At 42.3% G+C, this 24,670-nt stretch overlaps 1 protein-coding gene and 1 pseudogene across 1 annotated transcript in view; one reads left to right on the plus strand and one right to left on the minus strand.

Annotated features, from left to right (window-relative positions):
- Nucleotides 1-21,451, plus strand: part of ZZEF1 (zinc finger ZZ-type and EF-hand domain containing 1) — a 108,254-nt gene extending 86,803 nt beyond the window's left edge. Inside the window, exons 43-55 of the mRNA XM_011360058.2 lie at nt 611-807; nt 2,295-2,414; nt 3,719-3,910; nt 4,744-4,844; nt 6,155-6,290; nt 6,418-6,777; nt 8,340-8,483; nt 10,240-10,408; nt 10,587-10,685; nt 11,104-11,269; nt 16,377-16,530; nt 17,200-17,271; nt 18,746-21,451. Of these exons, the coding sequence (XP_011358360.1) occupies nt 611-807; nt 2,295-2,414; nt 3,719-3,910; nt 4,744-4,844; nt 6,155-6,290; nt 6,418-6,777; nt 8,340-8,483; nt 10,240-10,408; nt 10,587-10,685; nt 11,104-11,269; nt 16,377-16,530; nt 17,200-17,271; nt 18,746-18,826 (1,991 nt within the window). The 3' untranslated portion in view covers nt 18,827-21,451. The remainder of the gene's footprint in view (nt 1-610; nt 808-2,294; nt 2,415-3,718; nt 3,911-4,743; nt 4,845-6,154; nt 6,291-6,417; nt 6,778-8,339; nt 8,484-10,239; nt 10,409-10,586; nt 10,686-11,103; nt 11,270-16,376; nt 16,531-17,199; nt 17,272-18,745) is intronic.
- Nucleotides 10,022-10,140, minus strand: LOC111739501 (annotated as a pseudogene).
- Nucleotides 21,452-24,670: the final 3,219 nt, after the last annotated feature.

Here is a 24,670-nt window from a genome sequence, read left to right on the forward strand (position 1 = left end):
ATAAATTCTAGCCGCCTTAATTTCCCTGAACACTGACCTCTGTCTTCTCAGTTCTTTGAGACTGCTGGACTCTGCTTGGACTTTTATTCCCTGCTTTGCAGCCTGGAAATTATCTTTGGATAGCCAGCAGTATTGGAGGGCTCACTTGGTTTATATCTCTTCTCTCGAGGATCATAGTCTTGTATTGCCCAATGTCCAAAACTATTGTTTCATATATTTTCAGTGTTCTGGTTGTTTAAGGTAGGAGAGCAAATCCTCTCCCTCTTTCTTAGTCTTTTTAAGAAGTGGAAGAATTTCATGTGTACTGTATTTAAGAACTTCCTTTAACAGCTTTTGTCTTCCTTTGGGGACAACCTGTTTGTACAAAGTAGTAGGAATGTGAATTGCCTCTCTTGGTTGCTTGGTGGATAGGTGGCCCAGTACTATTTTTGTGCTCACCTGCAAGCTGGCCTTAAATATAATGGCTAAGTTTAAAGCCAGGGAGATTTGTGTTTTTAGGATCTACAGTTTTTGCTTCAGTAAAGCACATTATTGGGGAGGAAACTTAGCTGCAGGAAGCACTAACTATACTTTTGGTGCCTTTCTTTTCCTGCATGACATCACTCTTCAGTGAAGGACTACCAGCTGGTCCAGAAAGGAGGACAAGAATGCAGTGACTCTCAGGCCCAGCTGAGCCAATACTCCCAGCACTTTGCCTTTATTGCCAGTCACCTTCTGCAAACCAGCATGGACAGCCATTGTCCTGAGGCAGTGGAAGCAACTTGGGTCCTGTCTCTGGCCCTCAAAGGATTATATAAAACACTGAAGGTAATGGTGAGCCTCTTCCATTTCCTAATGAATCTGGCTGTGATTTAACATCTGCAGGGCATGAATTAGGAGGAAATGCCATCTGATTTTGATGGATGGTTAACCATAGGATCTTGATTATTTTTAGAAACAGTTGGGGCCTTGCACAAGGATAACTTTAAAGGAGAAATAGAATATTCCCTATAGTTGATTTGCTGTAGTTTTCCAGTACTGTTTCATGGAACCAGGTACTACTGCCTAATGGGCACATAACCTTAAAAGATGAGAAGAAAAATGGACTGAATGTTTTCTCACTTCTCTCTGAACCACAGCTCTGTCTGGTTGTTCACAGGATAAGATGAAGGGAAGACATAAAGGCTAGCATCCTACAGGATCTTCGAGCAAATAGGTTTGCAGTAGGGGTGGGAGGAAGCAGACAAGTTAAAGAGCTGGACGATAATTGGTGTGGAGATGAGAATCCTTGACTTATTGGGAAACATGATTCTTCTGCTATCTGAGGGGCAAGGATGGGGAGGAAGGGATCACTTTTAGGATGATCTTCCTAAAAGAACTAGCCATAAAAGAAGGATTTCATTTGAAAAGTTTGTTTCTTGACTTTGGAAGCACTGGCAAGGAAGCCAGGGAAAGACTAGATAGCATTTCAGCTGTGGCCCAACCCCTGAGAATGTGCAGTTTTAGGACCGACATCATACATCTACTGTTTGTTGCTATCATAGCATTTATCACAATCTGCTATGATTTTAGTTGTTTGCATTATAAACTCCCTGAGGGCAGAAACCACTTCTGTCTTTTAGTCCTTCATTCTGTAAATCTTTGTTGAGCATCAAGTGCCAAATGGAACTGAGTAGTTTTGAACTAGAAAGAAGTTCCTTGCTCTCATGGAGCTTACGATCTAAATTGCAAGAGAGACGACAAAGAACCTGGAAGGAAAATTACCGTGAGTCAGAAAAAGACTTTCTGAAAAGGTGAAATTTGAGATGATAGGTAAAGAGTACAGGGAGAATGCTGCATGCTGGGAGAGTAGCAAACTCCAGTAACAGGCATTGTTGTCAGGGAGCAGAAAGCCCACCTCCGAGGCTTCAGGACAGTGCAAAAGACAGAGATGAGACCACAGAAGCAGGCAGGGCGGCTATAGGACCTTTTTAGCCATGATTATAGATTTTAATCTTAAGAGCAGTAAAAAGCTTTTGGAAGGTAGAAAGCAGGAGAGGGACAAAAAAACCTCTGTTCTTAGCATAATACTTAGCACATAGAATGTACTAGTCTTCAGAAATATTTATCGAGTAAATGAATTAGAGAGTGAATGAACAGACTTTGGTTATGGCTAAGGTTCTGACTTTCATCCTTCTTGCTAACTCTGAAATTTTCACCAGAGGGTGAATGGACTATTAGCTGAGACTGACCTCTGAAGGAGGCTTACCTTTGCCAAGTGATCTTTACTTTCTTCAATCGGAGGCAGTTGCAAATCATTCTTTTTCTGTTTGTAGGCTCATGGTTTTGAAGAGACCCATGCTACCTTCCTTCAGACTGATTTGCTGAAGCTGCTGGTGAAAAAGTGCAGCAAAGGGACCGGTTTCAGTAAAACGTGGCTCCTCCGGGACCTGGAAGTAAGGGATGAAGGTGGCTCCTGCTACTGCTATCTGGTGCAGATTTACTGGTCTGGGAGTTAGAATCATCAGTTAGTTATAGCTGATTCTGCCCTGTGCATTCTCATTCTGTGTAGTTGTTAAAACTGTCTCATATTTGTCTTCCCTTTTGGAAATAGGGATTATGACACCTGTCCTCCCCTGTCAGGGAAAATGAATTTGATGTTTGTTCAAAGAACATTGGAAGAGAAGTATTTTATGGAAACACATGCTTGACCATTATATCATGGTAATAAAGTGTGTCCTTGAATTATTATTTCTCTTTAAAGTGTTTTTGAGCTAAGATCAGTGTCTAAATATGTCCTCACATGTTTATTTTATGTAGGATGTTAGTTGATAATTCTCATTTTATTACTATTCCCCGTAGGCCTTAGGTTGCTCTTAGTAGAATTACTGCGGTTCCCTGTGGGGTTTCTGTACCACGTGCCATCTTCAGGTCCAGGAAAGGCTGCTGCTCTATGGAGGGGGTCAGCCAGCCATTCTCAGTCCCACAGAGACAGAACTCAGAGAAGTAGCTCGCAGTTGCCATAAGAGGATTTGGTTAGGTTGTAGGAAAATATGCCGGAACGTATTAATGGATAACTTGGAGAGCTCTTGTTCTTGGGAAATATTTTAAATTAATTTTTTTTATTATTCAAATAATAGAACCACACTGCAGAAAATTTGAAAAACAGAAAAGAAAGAAAAACTCTAAATTTCAACTCCCAGACACAGCTATTATTAGTGTTTTGTGTATTTCCTTATTCTATTTTTTAATCTGTATATGTATTTAGATTGTATAATGAGCTTAGTATTCAAATCAATTAAGATCATATGATAACTATTTACTAAGTTGCTAGTTTTTATAACCAACATTTTTAATGCTGGCATATGATACATGAAGGCAGATTTCAGTTTTTTGCCATTATTAATGCTGCATTGATCATATCATGAATATAACCTATTACCTGTTTTCTAAAAGATGAGTTACTGGATCAATGGCTATGAACATTTTTAAAGCTCTTTACATTTCACCAAAATGCATTCTAAAAGGATATCAGGGGCTAAGTTAATAAACACAAAGTTCCCTTGGCATTTCTTTGATTACAATTTCAATTGAACATTTTCATATTTCTTCACCAATTTTACATTCTTTTTTGAATTCTGATATCTTTTAAAAAATTAGGTCAAATATTTTCTATCCCTTGAAGGTTAAAGATCTGTGTAATCTTCTCACGCACTAAACACTCACTCTCCCGCCCTACTTGATTTCCTTTCGTACATAGATTTTGTCCATCATGCTATACTCCTCAAAAAAAGAGATCAGCACTTTGGCCGAGCATGGAGACCTGGAGCTAGATGAGCGAGGGGACCAAGAGGAGGAGGTGGAACGGTCAGTCAGCAGCCCGAGTGAGCCGGAGCAAAAAAAGCTCGACCCTCTCGAAAGTCTGGATGAGCCCACCAGAATATGTTTCTTGGTATGTTCTTGGGACACAGTGTGGACAGAAGGAGACTGTAAGGAATGGATTCTCTTTGGTTTGTACTGTGTTTTAGGCTCCGCATGAAAATGCTTCAGTCTGGTGTCCTGAGAATTCTTGAAGACTCAATCTGTCTTGTGCAGAGCTGATCTAGAAGAATGGAAAAGCCCTTACAAAACAGTAGCCCTTAACATTTTTAGGTCATGGACCCAAAAGCTTTAGATTGTTTCTCTCATAAAATATACATTGAAACATACATGCAAATTTTCGCATGTAATTTCCAGACCCATCCATAAACCCCCAAATGATAGTCCCTCTCATAGTTTCTCATACATACTCCTACTTTCCTTGAATAATCCACTCTTCCTTGGAGCGGTATGAAAATGGGTGAGGGCTTGGACTTCTGAGGGTCTAACTATACGAAAAGTAAACAGTATGGGGTGGATGTCAAAAAGCAGTTTTAAAAAAAATCAAAAGAAAGTACAGTATACTTAGATTTATGTGCTGATTATCAGACTTGAGTGTGTAGTCTCAGCAACAGAGAATACAATGTAGTGAGTAAGTATTGACTATTAATATTGCATTTTCTTGGCCTATTTTTTTGTGTGTTTGCATGTTTTATATTTCCTTTGAATTTAAAATAGTAATGTAAATTTTACAATCCATGTTTCAGGGCTGAACATTTTATATGCTTTAAGCATATAAGTTCTTAAATTATAACTTTTCGTAACTTTCGAAAAATAATTATTTTATCAGTTTTGAGTTCAGATTGTCAATGATGTGTTGAAGCATGTTAAATTGTCTTTCTCTTACTTTTCCCCCACGGCCTTCAGATGGCTCATGATGCCCTCAATGCCCCTCTGCATATTCTCCGGGCCATATATGAACTGCAAATGAAAAGGACCGATTCTTTCTTCCTGGAGGTTCAGAAGAGGTAAGGGACATTAAGATGCAGTTGAAGTGGAGTGAGTGTGCGAACACATGAAGGCAGGGCTATGTTTACCTCCTGCTAACAAGATCTAGAGAAAAACTCCCAAAAGGCCAAGGAGCAGGCGTAGAACTGGTTTTTAGTATGAAAGCTGACTCTGCTATATTGCATGGATCATCTTTGAGTTGTATGTTCCTTTTGAAAAAACTTTATAAGTTTTAAGAGGCAATCTGCCTCTTAGAGTAAATTTGCTATGGATGCAGAAATGGGGGCAGACACCAAAGTTTCTCTCTTATGTCACCCCAGAGAGCGAACAGTGCAGAGCAGGACCTCCTGGTCAAAAGTGTTGTTTGTTTTTCAACTACTGCACATTATTTTCATGTTTTTTTCCTTCAAGAATTATTATAAAATTAATAGTATTCTCTTTTTCTTGGCCAAGAAGTTCAGAGGTAGTTCTTGGGCCCAGCTCTTAAATTTGTGTAGAACTTCACTAAACTACAACTTATCTCCTCCATTCTCATATCCTAGTTTTGACTTCATATTCTAATTTATACCCAATTTAATATTTATTTTTTACTTTATATTTCTATTTTCCCATATGTATTTCTAATATATTGCCTCAAATCCTTTATGAGATGAAGCAGGGTTGCATCAGTTAGGGCACAGTCTACACATCTATAAGTAAGAAACCCAGAAATCTCATGTGTCAAGGAAGATATGATTTATTTTCCTCTCATGAAACAGTCTAGATGTAAGCAGCTGTTTAGGGTGGGTGGGCAGCTCTGCTCCACAAAGTGACCCTGTGCCCCCAAGAGTGTTGTTCTCATCTGTGTAGTGCAGGCTGGCTCTCTGTTCCAGCCCAGAGAAAAGGGGGAAGGTAGAGAAAGGAGCGCATCCTTAGTGCGGTTGTTTGAGGGTGGGCTCTGGAAGTGGCACACGTTACCTCATTGGCTTCTCGTTGGTAAGAACCTGGTTGCATCACTGCATCTAGGGGCAAGGGGGACTGAGATCTATGTCTCTAGTTCGGTGATTCTGTGTCTTGCTAAAACTTCAGAGAACTTTGTTTCTAAAAGAAAGGAAGAATGGATTCTAAGGGGCAGTTTGCATTCTCTGCCATAAGGGCATACATACATGCGCATCTGTGTGTATGTATAAATAAACACTGTGAATCTAGTCTGCAAAATATGGAAAGTAATAATGTACTTGCAAAATAACAGGAAAATAATTCTGATCAACATTTCTGACAAGTTTCATTACAAGTTAAACTCTTGCCTATTTATAACTCATGTACCCAGCTTTGTACTCCTTTTCTTCAGGTTTGATGGCGATGAACTCACCACAGATGAAAGGATACGGACTCTGGCTCAGAGGTGGCAGCCCAGTAGGAGTCTGAGACTGGATGAGCAGAGTGCCAAGGCTGTGGATACAGACATGATTATCTTACCGTGCTTGGTATGTTGCTTCCACCTTGGAAATACAATGTCTGTCCCTGACTCCACCCCCTATCCCCCACCCCCACCCCCAAATCCCTAATTGTGAGAAGGGCATGCCGTTGTAATGGTGGTCTTTGGGTTTGCAGTCCCGGCCTGCACGCTGTGACCAGGCCACTGCTGAATCAAACCCCGTGACCCAGAAGCTGATCTCCAGCACGGAGAGTGAACTGCAGCAGAGCTACGCCAAGCAGAGGCGTAGCAAGAGTGCCGCTCTCTTGCACAAGGAGCTGAACTGCAAGAGCAAGAGGGCGGTCCGGGACTACCTTTTCCGTGTGAATGAGGCCACAGCTGTCCTCTATGCCCGCCACGTGCTTGCATCCTTGCTTGCTGAGTGGCCCTGGCACGTGCCAGTGAGTGAAGACATCTTGGAGCTCAGTGGCCCAGCCCACATGACCTACATTTTGGATATGTTCATGCAGCTGGAAGAAAAGCACCAGTGGGAGAAGGTAATTAAGCAGACCAAACCGGGCATTCACCGCACTCGTTCTTCCTCTGTCCTCTCCTGACCGCCCATCCTAGTGTTTGAACAGGCTTCCTCTAGCGAGTGCCCTCCTGGAGTGAGGTTACCTGTGTGGCTCTATGACTCCCCACAGGTGCAATGCAACACAGGCAGGGCACAGTCACTGTTGAACTCTCCCAAGTACTAGCCTACAGCTGAGTCGACAGCCTGGGACAGACATGGTGCTCAGAGAGTGTTTGAAATAATGATCAATGAAACCTGCCTTTACAGTTTTCCCTGTTTGTTTTCACAGTTACAAGTCTAACTCTCCTGCTAGCCTGGCTTTTCTTGTGTATCCTAGGGTCTAACTTAGTGTGAAGCCCAGGGGTTAGGATTAATTATCACTCCGATAGTTTCTTCCCACAATACAGGAAGCCTTCCAGGAAAGTTTGTGTCTTCTGTTTTCATCATTTCTAGAATATCTACCCCAAGTCAGACACTCTTTCAGCACTTACACCTGTGTTATGTTGCGACCTGGGGGAGTTTTATCAGTGAAGAAATCAAACCAGGAGGCTTCTCCAAGGTTCCTAGCTTCTGAGTGGCAGACATGGGGGCTCACCAGGGTCTGTACAGTCAGTCTTAAGTCCAATGCTCTAATTTAAGTTACAAATTAACAGGTAGAGGCCATTTTGTTTTGTTTTGTTTTTAAATTAAGTCTTCAACTTGGTCTTTTAAAGTAGTGCTGGGTTAGCAAACCTTCACAGGTCTAGAAGCTGCTCTTCTACCTCCTGCCATATCAAACTAAAGGACCCACATAGCAGAAAACAACCTGGTCTAGAACCTAGGAGCTCCATCCAGGCACTGTCTCCAGCTGAACTAGAAAGTTTTGTCACCATCTTCCCAGTTTCCAAGTAGCCAAAATTGTGCTACCTTCTTCTTCATCCCTCTCCCCTTGCTACCCTCACACGCTATCTGCCCTCACCCACTCTCGCCCCTCCCCACACACATATGCAGTACATGAGTGAATTTATCCTCTAGTCCTCAATTTGCTTATCTAAGAACACCACTGATTTTTAAGTCCCCTAGATCCTTTCCCAACCTCACAGCCTTGGAGATGCTGGCAAGTTTGCTGTAGCCATATTTCTCACTTGGAAATAACAAAAGGGAGCAATTTTGCCCCTGCTAGTCTCTCTCTTGAGCATGTCCTTCCCCTGTTCTTGCCCCCATGGAGCAGCTAATTCTGCACTTCACTCTGGGTATTTATCTCGTTGTGCTGCAATTGTTTGTACATCTATCCCCCTGCTAGGCTTGACTCTTCAGGGGTCACTCTCATCTCTGGTTGGTTCTTTCAGACCTCCCCAAAGTGGTATTTCTCTAAAAGGACTGCAGCACCCTCATTTATATCAGAGGGCTGTTCCAGTGAGAGCCTGCTGGTGGGGTGGCTTGGGCGGGGTAAGGTCATGGCCCAGCCCCTTCGGGTTAAAGTAGACTCTCCCTTCTTCCTAATGGAGCAGCTCTGTGGCCCTGACACTGGCAGGCCCTGACGTTCCCTGCCTTGTGTCCCGCCAGATCCTGCAGAAGGTACTCCAAGGCTGCCGAGAGAACATGCTGGGGACCATGGCCCTGGCTGCCTGCCAGTTCATGGAGGAGCCAGGAATGGAAGTGCAAGTGAGGGAGTCGAAACACCCATATAACAACAACACCAACTTTGAGGTATGAGCCAGGCTCGCCCAGCCTCAGGGCACGTGGCTGGCAGTACCCACAGGGTTGCTAAATAGCAAGAATCTCATCAACTCCCACAGCAGCTCTTTCTCCTCCAGACAACCCTGGCCAAGAAAGTGCTTCCATAGTCTAAGCTGCAGTCTGCCTCCCTGAAGCCCGGGATTCTGTACAACCAGGTCTTGTCTTCTCCTGGCCTTGTTTTAAGAGAAAACTTGGCCTTGGAGGAGAGTTTCCTTTTCCTGCAGCAACCTCCTTGGAGGTTATGAGTCTGAGTGCGTAGATGTGGGTTCAACCTGCACTCTTTCTGTCTCTGATGACAAGACACACCTTGGAGACTCCCACCCCTTTGAATAATTACTCAGAACTGAAAAGCCCCACCTTTTCCATCCTTAACTTTGTACCTAAACAGGAAGAGGTAAGAGTTTGAATGAGGCAGGAGTAGGTAGTCTATTGTTTTCACTGGCTTAATGCCATTTGCATTTTTTTAGCCCTTTTCAAAATGTTGGAGCTGGCAAGCCATAAGCTTCTGAATGGCCAGCACCCTATAGCAACAGTGGTGATAATAGAGAAACTCTTCTAGAACTTGGTTGTTTCTCGGCCGAGATTTTGTTTTGCAAAAGTGTAAACCTTCTCTTTTCTTTCTAAACCTCTTCTCTCCCTATGTTCTTAGTTTCCATCCCCACTCCCTCAGCCCCATCTGACACATCTAATGAGCTACCAAGTTCTACCTCAGAGCAGATCACCTTATCTTCTCCACCACCCTGATGCACCTCCCCTTCTCTGGCCTCCTCACTCCCCACTGCTGGCCTTGCCCCAGCCCTGGCCTTGCTCCACACCAGCTGTCAGAGTAATCTTTGCACAGCACAAACCTAAGGCTTTCTCTTTCTTACAACTTTTCCAGGACTCCCCCTGCTGTCCAGACAAAATCTAAACACTGTATTTTAGCATACCGGGCTTTCACTTTTGTCCCTGGCTGCCTCTCCAGGGTCACATGTCACCCCTGTTCCCACCAACCAAGTATATATGCTCACAAAGTTCACCCTTTATCCCAGACACAGCAAACTCCTTGGTGTTCCCTAAACATGTCAGACTTGCCAGAGCTATTCCTTTTGCCTAAAATATATCCGTATGGTCACATCCCCTCTCACCTTGTCTTCTGCTGTTCTGTCCTCCATGACAGACTCCTGTCCTCCTCATTCTTCATAACAACCTGAACGTCCCTTTACTGGGACTCTTATCTGCCCTCTCCACCTTCTTCAAGTGAAGCCTGTCTGCCGTGCCCCAGTCTGTAAAAGTGTCCTTCTTATGGTATTTGCAGCCTATGTATGTGTTCCCATCCCAGCTAGACTGAGAGCTCCTGGAGGGCAGGGCTGTGACTTACTCTTACGTTCCCAGCTTTATTTAATTTAATTAATTAATCAATCAATCTATCTATCTATTTATTTATTTTTAGGTGAGGCAACCCTTGGTTGACGTCACAGATTGCAAGGACCTTGTCAGTTTACAATCTCTTATTTTTTTATTTTTTACATCTATAGCACCTGGTCTTCCTACATGGTCTCTCATCCAAGTACTAACCAGGCCTGACCCTGCTTAGCTTCCGAGATCAGACAGGATTGGGCTTGTTCAAGGTGGCATGGCTGTAGCCACATTCCCAGCTTTAATTGCAGGACTTGGAATAAGGAAAGCTCTCAGTAACTATCCAGTGACCAGTAATGACAGAAATATTCTCGTTTCCCCTCCCTAGGATAAAGTTCACATTCCTGGTGCAATCTACCTCTCAATCAAATTTGATTCTCAGTGCAATACAGAAGAAGGCTGTGATGAATTAGCCATGTCCAGCAGCAGTGATTTTCAGCAGGATCGACACAATTTCAGTGGGTCTCAACAGAAATGGAAAGACTTTGAGCTTCCAGGTAGTAAATAAATATTGGTTATATAGACTCTTAAATTGAAGTATTTAAACTTAATACTGAGAAGGGAAACTGTTGGAAGATTTAAAACGGGGTTTAATATATTTCATTAGAAACACCTTACTTGCCATTCCCTGTTACTGCAGTATTCTGACTTGTCTTTGATTCTTGTGTGATCCAGGAGATACTCTGTATTACCGCTTCACCTCTGACATGAGCAACACCGAGTGGGGCTATAGATTCACTGTGACAGCTGGGCACCTGGGGCGATTCCAGACAGGTGAGTTCTCTGCTCTTTCCATTTGCATGATCTTCCTGCCAGGGACACTCTTTGGGTGTAAGTGCCATTATGTCATTAATATTTGTTAAAATTAAAGCAAGTACTTTTCTCTAAGACTTCCAGAAATTTGTCTCACGAATCCCATATGGGTCACTCTTGAATCTGCTATCGTTGGTTAGGTATAAACCTGAAAGGCCAGATGCAAGAGCCATTTGTCAGGAACTTAAAAAGACACTTGTTCTCTTAGAATTTGCTAGGGTATTTTTGCAAAAAAGGAAAAATTGAAAATGTTATTCCTATGTTGCTTTTACAAAAGGCATAATTTCAGGCAAAATTTAAATAATCATAGTTGTTTCATCCTATTAAAACTTAAGCTGTGTATATTTTTTTAATATTTGTGTTTTGTGGGGTTGGCCAGGATTCGAGATTTTGAAGCAGATGTTATCAGAAGAAAGAGTTGTGCCCCATCTCCCGTTGGCCAAAATTTGGGAATGGCTGGTGGGTGTGGCCTGTCGCCAGACTGGTCATCAGCGATTAAAAGCCATCCACCTACTTCTGAGGATTGTGCAATGCTGCTCCCACAGGTACACTGCCTTCTGAATATGAGTCTCTCGCTGGATATGTGCATTGTGACTATCTCCTCCCATTCTGTGGCTTGCCATTTTACTCTTTTAGTGGTATCTTAGATGAAAAGAAGTTTCTAATTTTAATGTCTTTCAGTTCATCATTTCCTTCATGGTAGTGCTTTTGTTGTCCTATTTAGGGCATTTTTGCCTTACTTGACCTTGGGGTTATAATGATATCTCCTACATTATCTTCTAGGAGCTTAATTGTTTTTTCTTTCACATTTAGATCTATAATCCAAGTCGAATGAATTTTAGTGAATGATATAAAGTGTAGGGGACAAGATTAGTTTTTTTCTCACGTGGGTCTCTACTTGATTATAAGGACCATCTTTTCCCTTACCACACTCCAATGCCTTCTTTGTCACAAAGAAAGCATCCATATAGGTGTGGATCTGTGTCAGGTCTTTTTGTTCCATTGGTCATTTTGGTTATCTTTGTGCCAGTACCACACTGTCTTAAATCTTGCAGCTTTATAACAAATTTACATATCTGGTAGTATATTTCCTTCAGCTTAGTTCTTCATCTTCAAGATTGTCTTGGCTATTTTTGATCCTACATGTCTATATAAATTTTGGAATTAGTTTTTTTTTCCAACTTTATTGAGGTATAACTGACAAGATTGTAATATAGTTAAAGTATAAAATGTGATGATTTGATATATGTATACATTATGAAAGGATCCCCACCATCAAGTTAATTAATACATCTGTCACCTAACATTGTTACCTTTTATGTGTGTGACATTTCTTCTTTCTTACTGAGATTAGTTTTGCAGCAAATTTCTGTTATATAGTACGGTATTGTACACTATTATCAACTATAATCACTATGTTATGTATTAGATCCTCGGACCTTATATATCTTATAACTGAAATTTTGTACCCTTTTACCAATCTCTCCCCATTTTCCCCCCACCCCAGCCCCTGGCAGCCACCATTCTACTCTCTGTTTCTATGAGTTTGACTTTTTTTTTTTTTTTTTTAGATTTCATATATAAGTAATACTATGCAGTAGTTGTCTTTCCGTCCAGCTTATTCACTTAGCAAATGCCCTCCAGGTTCATCCATGTTGTAAGAAATGGCAGAATTTCCATCTTTCTCGTGGCTGACTAATGTTCCAATGTGTGTGTACACACACGCACACACTATATTTTCTTCATTCATCCATCAACAGGCACTTAGGTTGTTTCCATACCTTGGCTTTTTTGAAATAATGCTGCAATAAACATGGGAGTACAGATATCTCTTTAAGATAATTTTATTTCCTTTGGCTATATACCAGACATGGGATTGCTGGATCATATGATAGTTCTATTTTTAATTTCTTGCAGAACCTCTATACTGTTTTCCATATTGCCTGCACTAATTTACATTCCCGCTAACAGTGCACAAGGATTCACTCTTCTCCATATCTTCTCCAGCATTTGTTTTCTCTTATTTTTTGATAATAGCTGTGAGGTGATATCTCATTGTGTTTTTTATTTGCATTTCCTTCACGATTAGTGATGTTGAGCACCTTTTCATTTAACTGTTGGCCATTTGTATGCCTTCTTTGGAAAAAAATGTCTATTCAGATCCTTTGCCCAATTTTTAATTGGGTTATTTGGTTTTTCGTTATTGAGTTGTATGAGTTTCTTATATATTTTGAATATTAACCTCTTATTTGCTATGTGGTTTACAAAATATTTTCTCCTATTCAGTACGTTGCATTTTCATTTTTTTGATGATTTCCTTTGCTGTACAGAAGCTTTTTAGTTTGATGTATTCCCACTTGTGTATTTTTGCTTTTGGTGTCAAATCTAAAAATCATTGTCAAGACCAATGTTGGGGAGCTTACCTCTATATTTTCCAGGTATTTCACAGTTTCGGATCTTATATTCAAGTTTTTCATCCATTTTATCCATATGTTCTCACTTTCCCCTTCCTCCTCCTCCTCCTCCTCCTTGCTGCTGTGCTGGTCCTTGTACGTCTCCAGGGGGTTCAGTTTCATTGTTTTATATGTAGATACCTAGTTTTCCCAATACCACTTATTGAAGAGACTGTCTTTTCCTCATTGCATATTCTTAGCATCGTGTCAAAAATTAACTGACCAAATATGCATAGGTTTATTTCTGGGCACTCTATTCTGTTCCATTGATCTGTATGTCTGTTTTATGCCAGTACCATACTGTTTTGATTACTGTAGCTTTGTAATATAGTTTAAAATCAGGACGTGTGATACTTCCAGCTTTGTTCTTCTGTTTCAAGATTGCTTTGGGTATTTGGGGTCATTTGTAATTCCATATGAATTTTAGAATTGTTTTTTCTATGTCTGTGAAAAATGCAATTAAAATTTTGATAGGGATTACATTGAATCTGTAGATTGCTTTAAGTAGTATAACATTTTAACAATATTAATTCTTCCAATCCATGAACACAAGATATTTTTGCATTTATTGGTGTCTTCAATTTCTTTCACCAGTGTTTTGTAGTTTTCAGTGTGTAGATCTTTCACCTCCTTTGTTAAATTTATTCCTAAGTATGTTATTCTTTTTGATCTCATTGTAAAAGAAATTGTTTTCTTAATTTCTCTTACCAATAGTTCATTATTAGTGTATAGACATGCAGCTGATTTTTCTGTATTGATTTTGTATCCTGTAACTTACTGAATTTATTAGTTCTAACAGTTTTTTTTGGTGAAGTCTTTAGGGTTTTCTATATATAATGTCATCTGCAAACAGAGACCATTTTACTTCTTCTTTTCTAATTTAGATGTATTTATCTCTCTTTCTTGCCTAATTGCTTTGGCTAGGACTTCTAGTGCTGTGTTGAATAAAAGTGGCAAGAATGGGCATCCTTGACTTGTTCCTGATTAGTTTGTTTATTTCTATACAAAACCTACATGCATGCACACACATCCTTCTCACCTGATGGGATTTTGGTTAAAGTTTTAGATCAATTTGAGAGGAACCAAGATCTTTAGAATATTGAATCCTCTAATTCACAACCATTATATATTGTATCCTCTAAACCACAATCCTCCATTGCTTAGACCTTAATAATGTTTTGTAGTTTTCTTATTAAAGGGCTTGTACAATATTTTGTTAGATTTATTCATAGATTTTATTGCTTTCGATGGTATTGTAATTTGTATTTTAAATTTTTTATTTTTAATTGTTTCTGCCGGTATATAATTAATTTTTGTGTATTGCCCTTGCATCTGGTAACCTTGCTTGCTTTGTTAATTCTAAGAGTTTATCTGTAGATTATTCAGTGTACAGTCATGTTATCTACAAATGAGTTTTATTTTTTCTTCTCAATCCTTAGCCACTGTTTTTGCCTTTTTATACTAGTCAGGACCTCCATCAGAGTGCTGAACAGAAGTGGGGTTTGAAGACATAATTGTCTTGTTCCTTATCTCAGAGGCAAGGTTGTAGTAATTGTGCCCATACACATACATCATTCATACACTTAGTCTCTACCCTCCTTGCTCAGGCCCCCACCTGTTAGGAGTTTAGTGTCCCTATCCCTTTCTGGCATTTTTAAGGCACATAGACACCCAGAAAGCTAGTCAGAGTGGAGTGATGATATTCGAAGTAACCAGTTGTCTTCTCACATAACATGGAGCTGTTATCTAAAAAGAAAGCACTCTCCAGGTCAGGGGAAAAAAATGACAACACGTGTAATCAGTCTACATTTGGGCTGGCAGAAGGGAGGTAGAGAAGGAAACCTGAGCATGATAGCTGTTGCCACTGTGTCTTCACATGCAAACAGCAGGGGTAACTTAGCCCATAGGGCTTAGTTCATTTTTTTTGAGAGCAGCTTCTGGTTGAGTGATGTGTATGAAACATGTCATAGCTCCACTGTCTTCAGATTGGAGGGCCCTTCCTGGCTGCATTGTGAATGTTCCTGCAGTTTGCTGGCCATCGCCGACTTCGCTTCCATTAGGGACACTTTTACACCCCTTAGGTTCCAGGAGTTGAGACTGGAGGGTGCAGAGAGGAAAGGCATCCCCCAGGGGAAGGATGGCAGGCAGAACTGCCACAAGCATGAACCCTGTGGGTATGTTTTTCTTCATACTCTAAGTGCTTTCCTGAAGACTCAGCTGTAAAGCTGTCTCTAAATCAATCCAAATTTTCCCATTGGTTTATTTTATAAAGACTTATTCCTCTGGGAGAAAGCCATTGGCGCCAAGATTACACTTAAATGTGCAGAATTCTTTTTAAAGTCATACATTAAGGAGAAAAAGCAAAATTTAAAATTATAAATGTATAAAATAATGTAGTAAGTCCCAGAATATTATTTATTTCATAATTTTTCTCCTCTGAAGAGTGTTGAACTGGAATTAAAGCACAACCTCCCTCTGAGTGAAAAAAACATTAATGTGATCTCTCAATGGGTCTGTCCATTGAAAAGAATTCTGTTCTACATAGAAAGATTTCTGGCCTGAGCAACCTTACAAGTATATTTCTTGTGTTTTATGAGCCTAAAATCATAACAATGGTTGTCATCTTTTAAATTGTTTTTTGTTTTTGTTTTTTTGATTATTAAAGTAATGAGCATTATAGAAAATCTAGAAAACTGACAGAAACAACATAATATTTTTATATGTTTGTTTACTGTTGTTTTTAATGTAGTTGCACAATACCGTATATGCTGTTTTTTTAAATTTCATTTTGTATATAGTTTTATGTTACTTTTTTCACTTAACATTTAACTTGATATTTTTCCACTGTCATTGAAAATTCTTCATAACACCCATTTTTTTAAATTTTACTTTATTAGTTTCAAGTATACAGTACATTGGTTAGACATAACACCCATTTTTAAAGATGTGCAGTTGATGTACCTGAATGTGCTTCGGGATCTCCTGTTTCCTTGGAGTCCTGTTTTGAAGTTTTAAGTTCTGCCCTTTTACTTTTTTGCTGGCGGTGAATAGTTTTGGTTGTTTTTTGGCGGTGGGTGAGTGGGACTATCTTATAATGACTTTACTAGATGTGGGGGCAGATTCAGAGCTACACTTTCTGTTACGTACTATCTATCTGACATGGCATGGTCCTCAGTAAACCCACTCCCTTTTCCCACAGTGACCTCTGTGACCTTGCGCTGTTAAAGCCCCTCTGGCAGCTTTTCACTCACATGGAGTACAGCCTGTTTGAGGACGTGACACAGCCTGGCATCCTCCTCCCCCTGCACCGTGCCCTCACCGAGCTCTTCTTCGTCACGGAGAACCGCGCCCAGGTGAGGGCCCTGTCCTGCCTCTCACCCCAGGGTGCTGGGCCAGGGCACAGCACCTCCAGGTGGTTTCATTCCCTCTGCTGCCCAGGGCAGGAGAGCAGGTCTCAGATCACAGCTCCATTCTGAGCCCTGGGGTATGTGTGCTTGGGGACTCAGCAGACCTGCAAGCATGGCCTACAGTCTGAGACCATCACCTCCCCAGCCTGGGGAATCCCAGGACAGCACAGAGATTGCTTATTTTGTCAGGCCTGAAGCCAAGGGGAAAACTACCTTGGATCAGCCCTTGACAGCAGCGAGTTTCAGAAAATAAAACGGATGGGTTCTTTCTTCTTCTTCTGTTCTTCCTGCCCTCAGCACAATAGGATCATTGAACATGAGAAATGAAAGGACTTTTCAAAGCTCTTGAGCTTATCCCCCTCATTTTATACATGAGAAAACTGACCCAAAGAGGGTGGTCCCCTGCCCCGTCACTCTGTGGGTAAGTCAGGGCAGAGCCCCTGGAACCAAGCAACTGGCTCCTCCCAGTTCCTCTCCTTCCACAGCTCTCGAGTGAGGTGGTAGCTTGAGGTGCCGGGTGGACCAAGCACCTATTACCCACTTGAGGCTTCTGTGGTCGTGAGGTGGGTAGCTCCTAGGTGGTCTGTTAATGCTGCGCCCATGCTCTCTCCACAGGAGCTCGGCTTGCTGCAGGATTACCTGCTGGCCTTAACCACCGACGACCACCTTCTCCGCTGCGCAGCACAGGTACTCTCCCTCCCCGTGGAGCTAGCTGGCTGCCTTCCTGTGGCAGGCTGTCCCTATCACAGTGGCCAGGAAAAGAGCCTCTGTGCTTGTGGCATGAGTACAGAAGCTACCCAGGGTTTACATGGAGCTCTGTTCCAGTTTAGTCGCTTCCTTCTGGTGTCAGAGAGCAATTGAGCCCCATTTATCAATGTCATTCATATTAAACTGTGGAGTCAGAAGACACTAGCAAGAATTTGTGATTTTTAAACCAAAACAACCAATGCCTTAAATTTACAGTTTGACCGATCCCCGAAGTTTCCACAGAGTTAGATTTCAGATCTTTTTGGATGTAAGTTTCTGCCCTGGTAGGAGAACTCTTCTGACAGCTGTTTGGTCTCAGGACCCCTTTAATCTTTTAAATTATGGAGGACCCAAAAGGCTTTTATTTATGTGTATTATATATATTGAAATATACCATTAAATTTGAAATTAATTTTAAATTTATAAATTAAAACAAGAAATTAAAACATTTATCAATTCATTTTTAAAAATAAAAACTCATTTTATGCCAACCTGAGTAACATGTTTTCTAAAATCAACTGTATTTTTCAAAACAGAATAATTACTGAGAAGGGTAGCATTGTGTTTCATTTTTGCAGATCTCTAATGTCTACCTTAACAGAAGACAGCTGAAGTCGCATGTCTGCTTCTGTATTCAGTTTTTATAATATCACACATTAGCCTCTGGAAAACTTCACAGTATACTCATGAGAGTATGAAAGTGAAAAAGGCAAAATAAGGTCTTAGTATTATTGTGAAAATAGTTTTTACTATGCAGAGTCCCTGAAAGGGTCTGGGGAACTCCCCAGGCCCTTGATTCCATTTTGAGAATCTCAGGCTCACAGATTCTTTGAATATCATAGAGCATGTGATCCAGCCTCCGCAGTAGACAGATGGGGGCACTGAAGCTCAGAGAAGGGAGAGATTTACCCAGGGTCACACTTAAGTGGACATCCAGCGGGGACTCCCAGCCAGAGCTCTGTACTCTGTTCCTACCAGGTTTTCTCCGTGAACCCTTTGTCCTATGAGAAAAGTTTAGATGTCTGCTTATAAGCTGTAATCCCCCTACCCCTACCCCTACCCCATCAACTACAGAGAAGTTTGTGTGAATTCTCTAGAGACCTGTAGGCAGAGTAAAAACTCCTTCCCCTCCTAACAGATGCCTACCAGCACTGCCACCATCCCTGGTTGTATGACACACAACGAAATTTTGAGATTTGACCATTTTGGCACTGAAAGCTCAACATCACATATTCCTGTGGGCTCCTCCCTCTTGCCTGTCCCTGTGTCCTGTCTTCTGACCCTCCCCACAGCCCATCCATTTTGCTGGACCAGTGCTCTGCCTCTTCTCCCTGCCTGCCACCTCTTCCTCTCCTGCTAATGAATGAACAAGAAAAGGATTCTTAACATTGGTGATGACTCTCTCTCTCCACAGGCTCTGCAGAACATTGCTGCCATCAGCCTGGCCATCAACTACCCAAACAAGGCAACTCACCTCTGGAATGTTGAGTGTTAGCTCTTGGTGTGGCAAGCATGGAACCAGCTAATCTGTCCACAGGGATTTTAGAGCAGATACCTAAACTCATTCAGGAAAATTCCTGTGGCATTAGTGCCCGGCTCTCCTTGAGCTCTCACTTCTGCTCTGATTAGAATGCCAAGCAGCCACGTCTCCAAGAACTTCCCATGTTGCAGGTTAGACACCTGCACATAAGATAGCATGTAAGAATAAGCAAAGCAGTGCAAAATTATTCAGAAAGGGCTGGCAGGAGGCCCTTGAGAAAGCTGTTCAGTGACCAGTCTTCTTCAGAGTCTCTCTAAGGAAGCCGTAGCCCTGGGAAGACCTGGAAGCAGCCTGCTTAGAAAAGGTTCTGTCTCAGTTGAGCTGGAACTGCCTGCACTTGACCTTCAGGTGAAGATAAGTCTGCACAGAGCTGCCTTTCTCAGCAAGGCCTCCAGCAGCAGCGCTGGGCCTGGGAGCTCCTCTCTTGCTTTTGCTTCCTGAGACTGGAAAATCCAACTCAAAACTGGTGAGAACCTACCTGCCACCACCTGGTCCCCAGCATTCAGTATGGAACTGGGTGCTGTGCCAGCTCCCTAGCCACAGCCGTCCCAGAGAAACCCTCAGTGAGAACAAGTGCCCTTGGGAACTGCCAACAGGCCACCCGAGTGCATCTGCTCATGCACTGGCTCCCAGCACATTCGCATTTTTTTATGTTGTTTTAACATATTTCAGTTTCCACCTCATGTTTTTAGAACAGAACCACACTGACTCCCTTGAGAGGGCCTCAAGGGAATGACCAGTGGAACGATCATTCAGGAGGACGAAATGGCTTGTGTGAAAGTAGCAGAACTTGAGGATTACTCTAGCTTCTGTACCTAAAAAGACTTGCAGTGTTATCAGAGGATATCTTATTTTAGAAGTAAAACAAACAAACAAAAAATACACGATGATTTTATTTCTGCTCCATGGTCACAGTAATCCATTGCATTAGCCTCTGGGACTCTGCGTGGTTACTTGGCTGTCACTTATCTAGCAATAACTACATTTGTTCTAATGAATGCTGTTTCCATTTTTCTTTTTATGGTTGTAGTCTTGCCCTGAAGTGCTGATTATTATCCTCTTTCCAAAGCCACGCTCTGGAGTGTGAAGCTGGATTGGCACGTGGGCTTTGTGTGTACCAGCCTCAGTGAGACCTGTGGGCGTGAAGAATGCCTGAGGCCATTTAAGGGCAGATAGCTGGGCCTCAGCATGTCCCACCACAAAGGGCCAAACCCAAGGAAGTCTCATTACAGTCAGGGCCAAGTTGAGTAGGTCAGCACTGCCATGGCCTCTGAAGCCCTCTCTGTAGGCTCCGCAGGCATCTGGATTGGGGGGCCCAAGATAGCAGGTCCCAGGAGGATCTTACTGCAAGAGCACTTTTCCCTTCTGGGTCAGGAGGCCAAGCTATAAAGACCTTCTGCAGCCCTAGAATTATAGCCAAGTCCCAGCTACATGTAGAGTCATTGTGGAAGGGAAAATTCAAAGGAGACAGAAACAAATGGGACAGGTCCTCAAACTTGGTGTCTTGAGGCCTATTGCCCTAATGTCAACAAGGTCCCAGGCCTGGCCCTGGTCACCCATGGTGTTGGGATGTGAGTAGACAGGCGCTGCCAGCTTGGTAGAAACTCCTTTCTCATCTTTTGCTCTGCCTGCACCCCCAGAGAAGGCCCCAGGTTCCATAGCACCCAGATCCAAGTAGGATTTGCAGTGAGGAATGGAGCCAGAGAACAAGAGGTACCTACCGTGGGTTCAGTCTCACTGATAGACTCCCTAGAAGATAGATGTGGAGATGATGCAACTCACTGCTTAATCTCACTGAGTCACCCACAGCCTTCCATACCTTGGACTGACTGAGTAAAGCGGGGACACACAGACAGGGCAGGTGTCACAGCCCACGTGGTGGTTGCTGCCAGCTATATTCCCCATCCTCCCATCAGGAAGATAAATTGTAAATAAATACTGGACTCCTTATAGCTTCTTTCTATACCCCACTCTTGCTATTCTGGTATCTCTGTACTTCAGTTTTCATAAAACAAGCCTAAGTTTTCCCTTTGCACACAGCTGCTGCTCCCTCCTGTCAGGGCCGGGCCTGGCTTGGCATGCCTGCATCCCATCCTGCTTCTGCTGCTAGCCACTGGGTGGCGTTGCTGAGCCAGGCCCTGCTCCCCTGGCCCTAGAGAGGCTGGTGGCTCCCTCAACTCCTGGTCCCCAACAGGTACCAGCAGTATCTGAAAGAACAGATTTCCATCAAGATGAACATCCCTTTGATCCTTCTTAGGAGGCAAGACTGCCTGGAATGAGATAAAAATGGCAGGAATAAAGGTGTTGTGGAAACATGTGCCTAATCTATAAAGAAATTCTGTTCCAAATCATATATATTGTACAAACAGACACTGTTCCTAATGAGAGGAGTGACTTATTTTCATCATCGTTTTTAATTTGTTTTCTTACGGGTTTACGATTTTGAATTTTTCCTATTTGGTTGGAAGAAAGAATTTCGATTATATCAGCTGAGTTCAGCCTGTAAAAAGGATGTTAAGTTGTGGGTAAAATATGCAAATGAAGAGAAATATATTGTACAAATTCTATATAAAAAAAGTACAATTGTGTGTGGGCTTTTTTCCCCCTCCTTCTCTGTCTGTCTCTCTTCTGAAGATTATACTTGAAGTTTCTACCCAGTCCAATCTGATGGGCTTTCTAGAATCTCAAGGCCTCATGAAAGTTGAAAGGAATTAGGAAGGCTCTTAACTGCGGGCTGCACCTCCACCACACCTTACCCAGCCTAGACTAAAGCCTTGCAGGAGGCACACCCTCCCCTGGGGCAGTCTGAGGGTTTCTGTTCTCCCCTACTTCCTGGGCCTTCAGAAAGCTCACCTTGGCCTGTCTCTTCTGCACAGCTACTCAGAGGTTTGCACACACACACGCCTCTCTTCCAACCAATCCCCCAACCCCATCCCGTCCATCCTTTACCTCTGTTAGCACACAAGACGCTGAGTTCAGCCAGCCAAGAGGAAGAAGGCAGGGTTCTAATCCTCGGGCCTGCTGCTTTTTCAGGCACTGATCTCCTTGCCTGCCTCTGGCCCTGCTTCTCATTAAACACAGGACTGACATCCACCTGCCCTTTGGTTTTGAGCTTCTTCCTCGCTCACATCTCTGGTTGACCATTTCTTGCTCTGCCCCCTTCTCAGCCACATTCTCATGCTAAGGGCTGTCTCTTGGAAATTAGAGAAGAGAGACTTTTTGGTGGGAGGCTGGACTTAACTAACCTTCGAGATCCATTTGCTCCTACCTAACAGTGTATGACTAACATTTCCTCCTAAAGCCCCTAAACCTTCCTTTGAGGAATCTGGGAGGCGGGGTGGGGGCAAGACCCAGCCTCATCCCTCACCATCCCAAGGCTTGTGCAGCCAAGTCTCCCTCCAGGACTTGGTAGTAACATTCTTGCTCTCTCCTGCCTCACCATGTCCCCTGAGTACACTGGGCCTTTACTCTGAAAAGCCGGTCTGGAGAACCAGGCTGTTTGCTCTCTCTGATCCCCACACTGCTGGTATGACTGACTGTCTTTGCTTGGCTAGAAGCAGGAGGAGCAGAGGTGCTGAATGTTACCTGCTGAGAATGACCCATGAGTAAACAATAGAAGATTGAAACATTCAAAGGCAATGTGAACTGGAGCTTTTTAGAACAGAAGGGAGACAGTTTAACCAGCAGAGCTTCCTCATTTGAGAAGAACTGGAAGCTGTGAGAGGTCAGTTTGGAATCACACAGAAACTGGTGGCAGAGCTGGACTAGCTCAGTTCTGATGCCTAGTGCCAAAGCTGTCACCACTACATGTACATGCCCATTCACTCAACAAATCAGCATTATAGGTGTTGGGGCTTAGATACCCAGGCTTTCAGATTGGGGCCAAATCTAAACATGGTGGGCACTCTATGCCTGCGGCGGACCCTGTCTCTTACCTAACTGCCTTTTTCCTACCCATTCCTCTTCCCTGCTAACAGATCCAGCTTTTTGCAGGTGATGACAGGAGGTACTTTAATCTCAGGAAAGATAGGAACTAATACTAACTCATGAGAAAAGTCATGATTGGTTTAAATCTCTCTCGGTAATAATCTCATTTCTATTGAATGCTCACTTCCGCAGCCCCTTCTGCAGGTGTGTGTGTGTGTGTGTGTGTGTGTGTGTGTCCCCAGTTCTGACTAAAGAGAAGCTGAAGCCTGTAGGGAGGCTTTGGGGAAGAGATTTTGCACTGGCCCCTATGTTCCCTTTGAGTGTGGTGAGAGAGTGTGATGCTTTGCACTCCCACAACAATTTTGCATCCATATTGAGAAAACATGAAGCGGTTGGAGCAGAAGGAAAATAATCTGACTCCTTAATTACATTATTTGAGCAATGAATGAACCCTAGAACTGCCAGCCTCCAGACGTGTGTGTGTGTGTGAGAGAGAGAGAGAGAGAGAGGTGTTTCTTAAAACTGAAAGCATTTCTGATACAAATGTATGCAACAATTTGGTTCCAATAGGTTGAAAAATGTTCTAGTTCTCTTTCTCATCACATTGGTATGAACATTATGTAGAAAATAAATATGTAAAAGTTCTGGAAATAAAAAGGCCCCTGACAGTGTACAGTCAAGCCACAGATGGCATTAAGCTGCAGCCATTACCAAGTTATTCTCCTTTCTAGGAATTCTTGTGTACGAAGCTTTGCTCATGCCCAGCGAGGTGACAGACTAACTTTGGGGGCACTGCCCCAGATTCACTGGGACTTCTTCAGTTGCAAGTTAAACCCACTCCAAACCAACTTAATTTTAAAAGAGAATTTATTGACTTACAAAACTGAAAAGTCCAAGAGTTGTATCTGGCTCCAGGCAAAGATGAATTCCAGGGGCTCATGTCAGGTTAGTCTGCCTCTCCCCATCTACCATGCCAAGTCTTTCCCCCTCACTCCCCTGCTCTGCTTCCCTCTTGGGCTTTCACAAAGGTGAAGATGAAGGTGAAAAACCAGGTGATGGTTCTCTTCAACGTGACTGCTGACCACCTCTGATTCCTCAGTGGAGAGAGCCTCTCACTGTCTCTTTATGTAAGCCTTCCCTAAGTTGTTAATTGATGTTTTCTAGCCATGATTTAACTAAATGTTTTAAAAGCTACTTGGGAGACCCATGAGTTTGCAGGTTGTCATCCAAGAACTGCTAAGCAACACAACATCCATGACAACTGGGCAGAAGGTGTACCTGGGAGATCCCCATGCACCCTCATGACTTACATCAACATATCTGCTCAACCACTCAACTACCCTGCCACGCAAAGTGCCCAGAATGTGGCAGGCAGCTTAGCCATTAGTGAGTGTAGAACTTTATCACAGAAGTGGAGAGAAACATCCAAAAATGACTAATTTAAAAAGAAAAGTTTAAATGGAAAAGAATGAGCACAAGTCTATCAAGCAGATACAAACAGAAAATCAGGGTCATTTAATATTTAGCAATATAAGTCAAGACAAAAAAACTGGACCAAAAGTTGTTTATATTTGCTATAGTGGACATAGTTGTACAATATGGTGAACATGATAAAAACTACTGAATCGTATTTTAAATGGTGAATTTTATGTTATATGAATTATATCTCAATGACAAATTTAAAGCACAGTTATATGCTATAGAGCCAGATGTTATCAACATAAGGTTTAAAAATCTAACCACCAGAATAAGGAAAGAGAAGGGAAGGAAAGATAAGGGAAGGGAATGAAACTATTCTAAGTCATTCTTTGGTGAAAAAAGAGAATCCAAACTACAATTACACACTATTTTGAAGTTAATGACAGTAAAAAT

Source organism: Pteropus vampyrus, unplaced genomic scaffold (genome assembly GCF_000151845.1).
Source record: "Pteropus vampyrus isolate Shadow unplaced genomic scaffold, Pvam_2.0 Scaffold50, whole genome shotgun sequence".
Classification (NCBI taxonomy): Eukaryota; Metazoa; Chordata; class Mammalia; order Chiroptera; family Pteropodidae; genus Pteropus; species Pteropus vampyrus.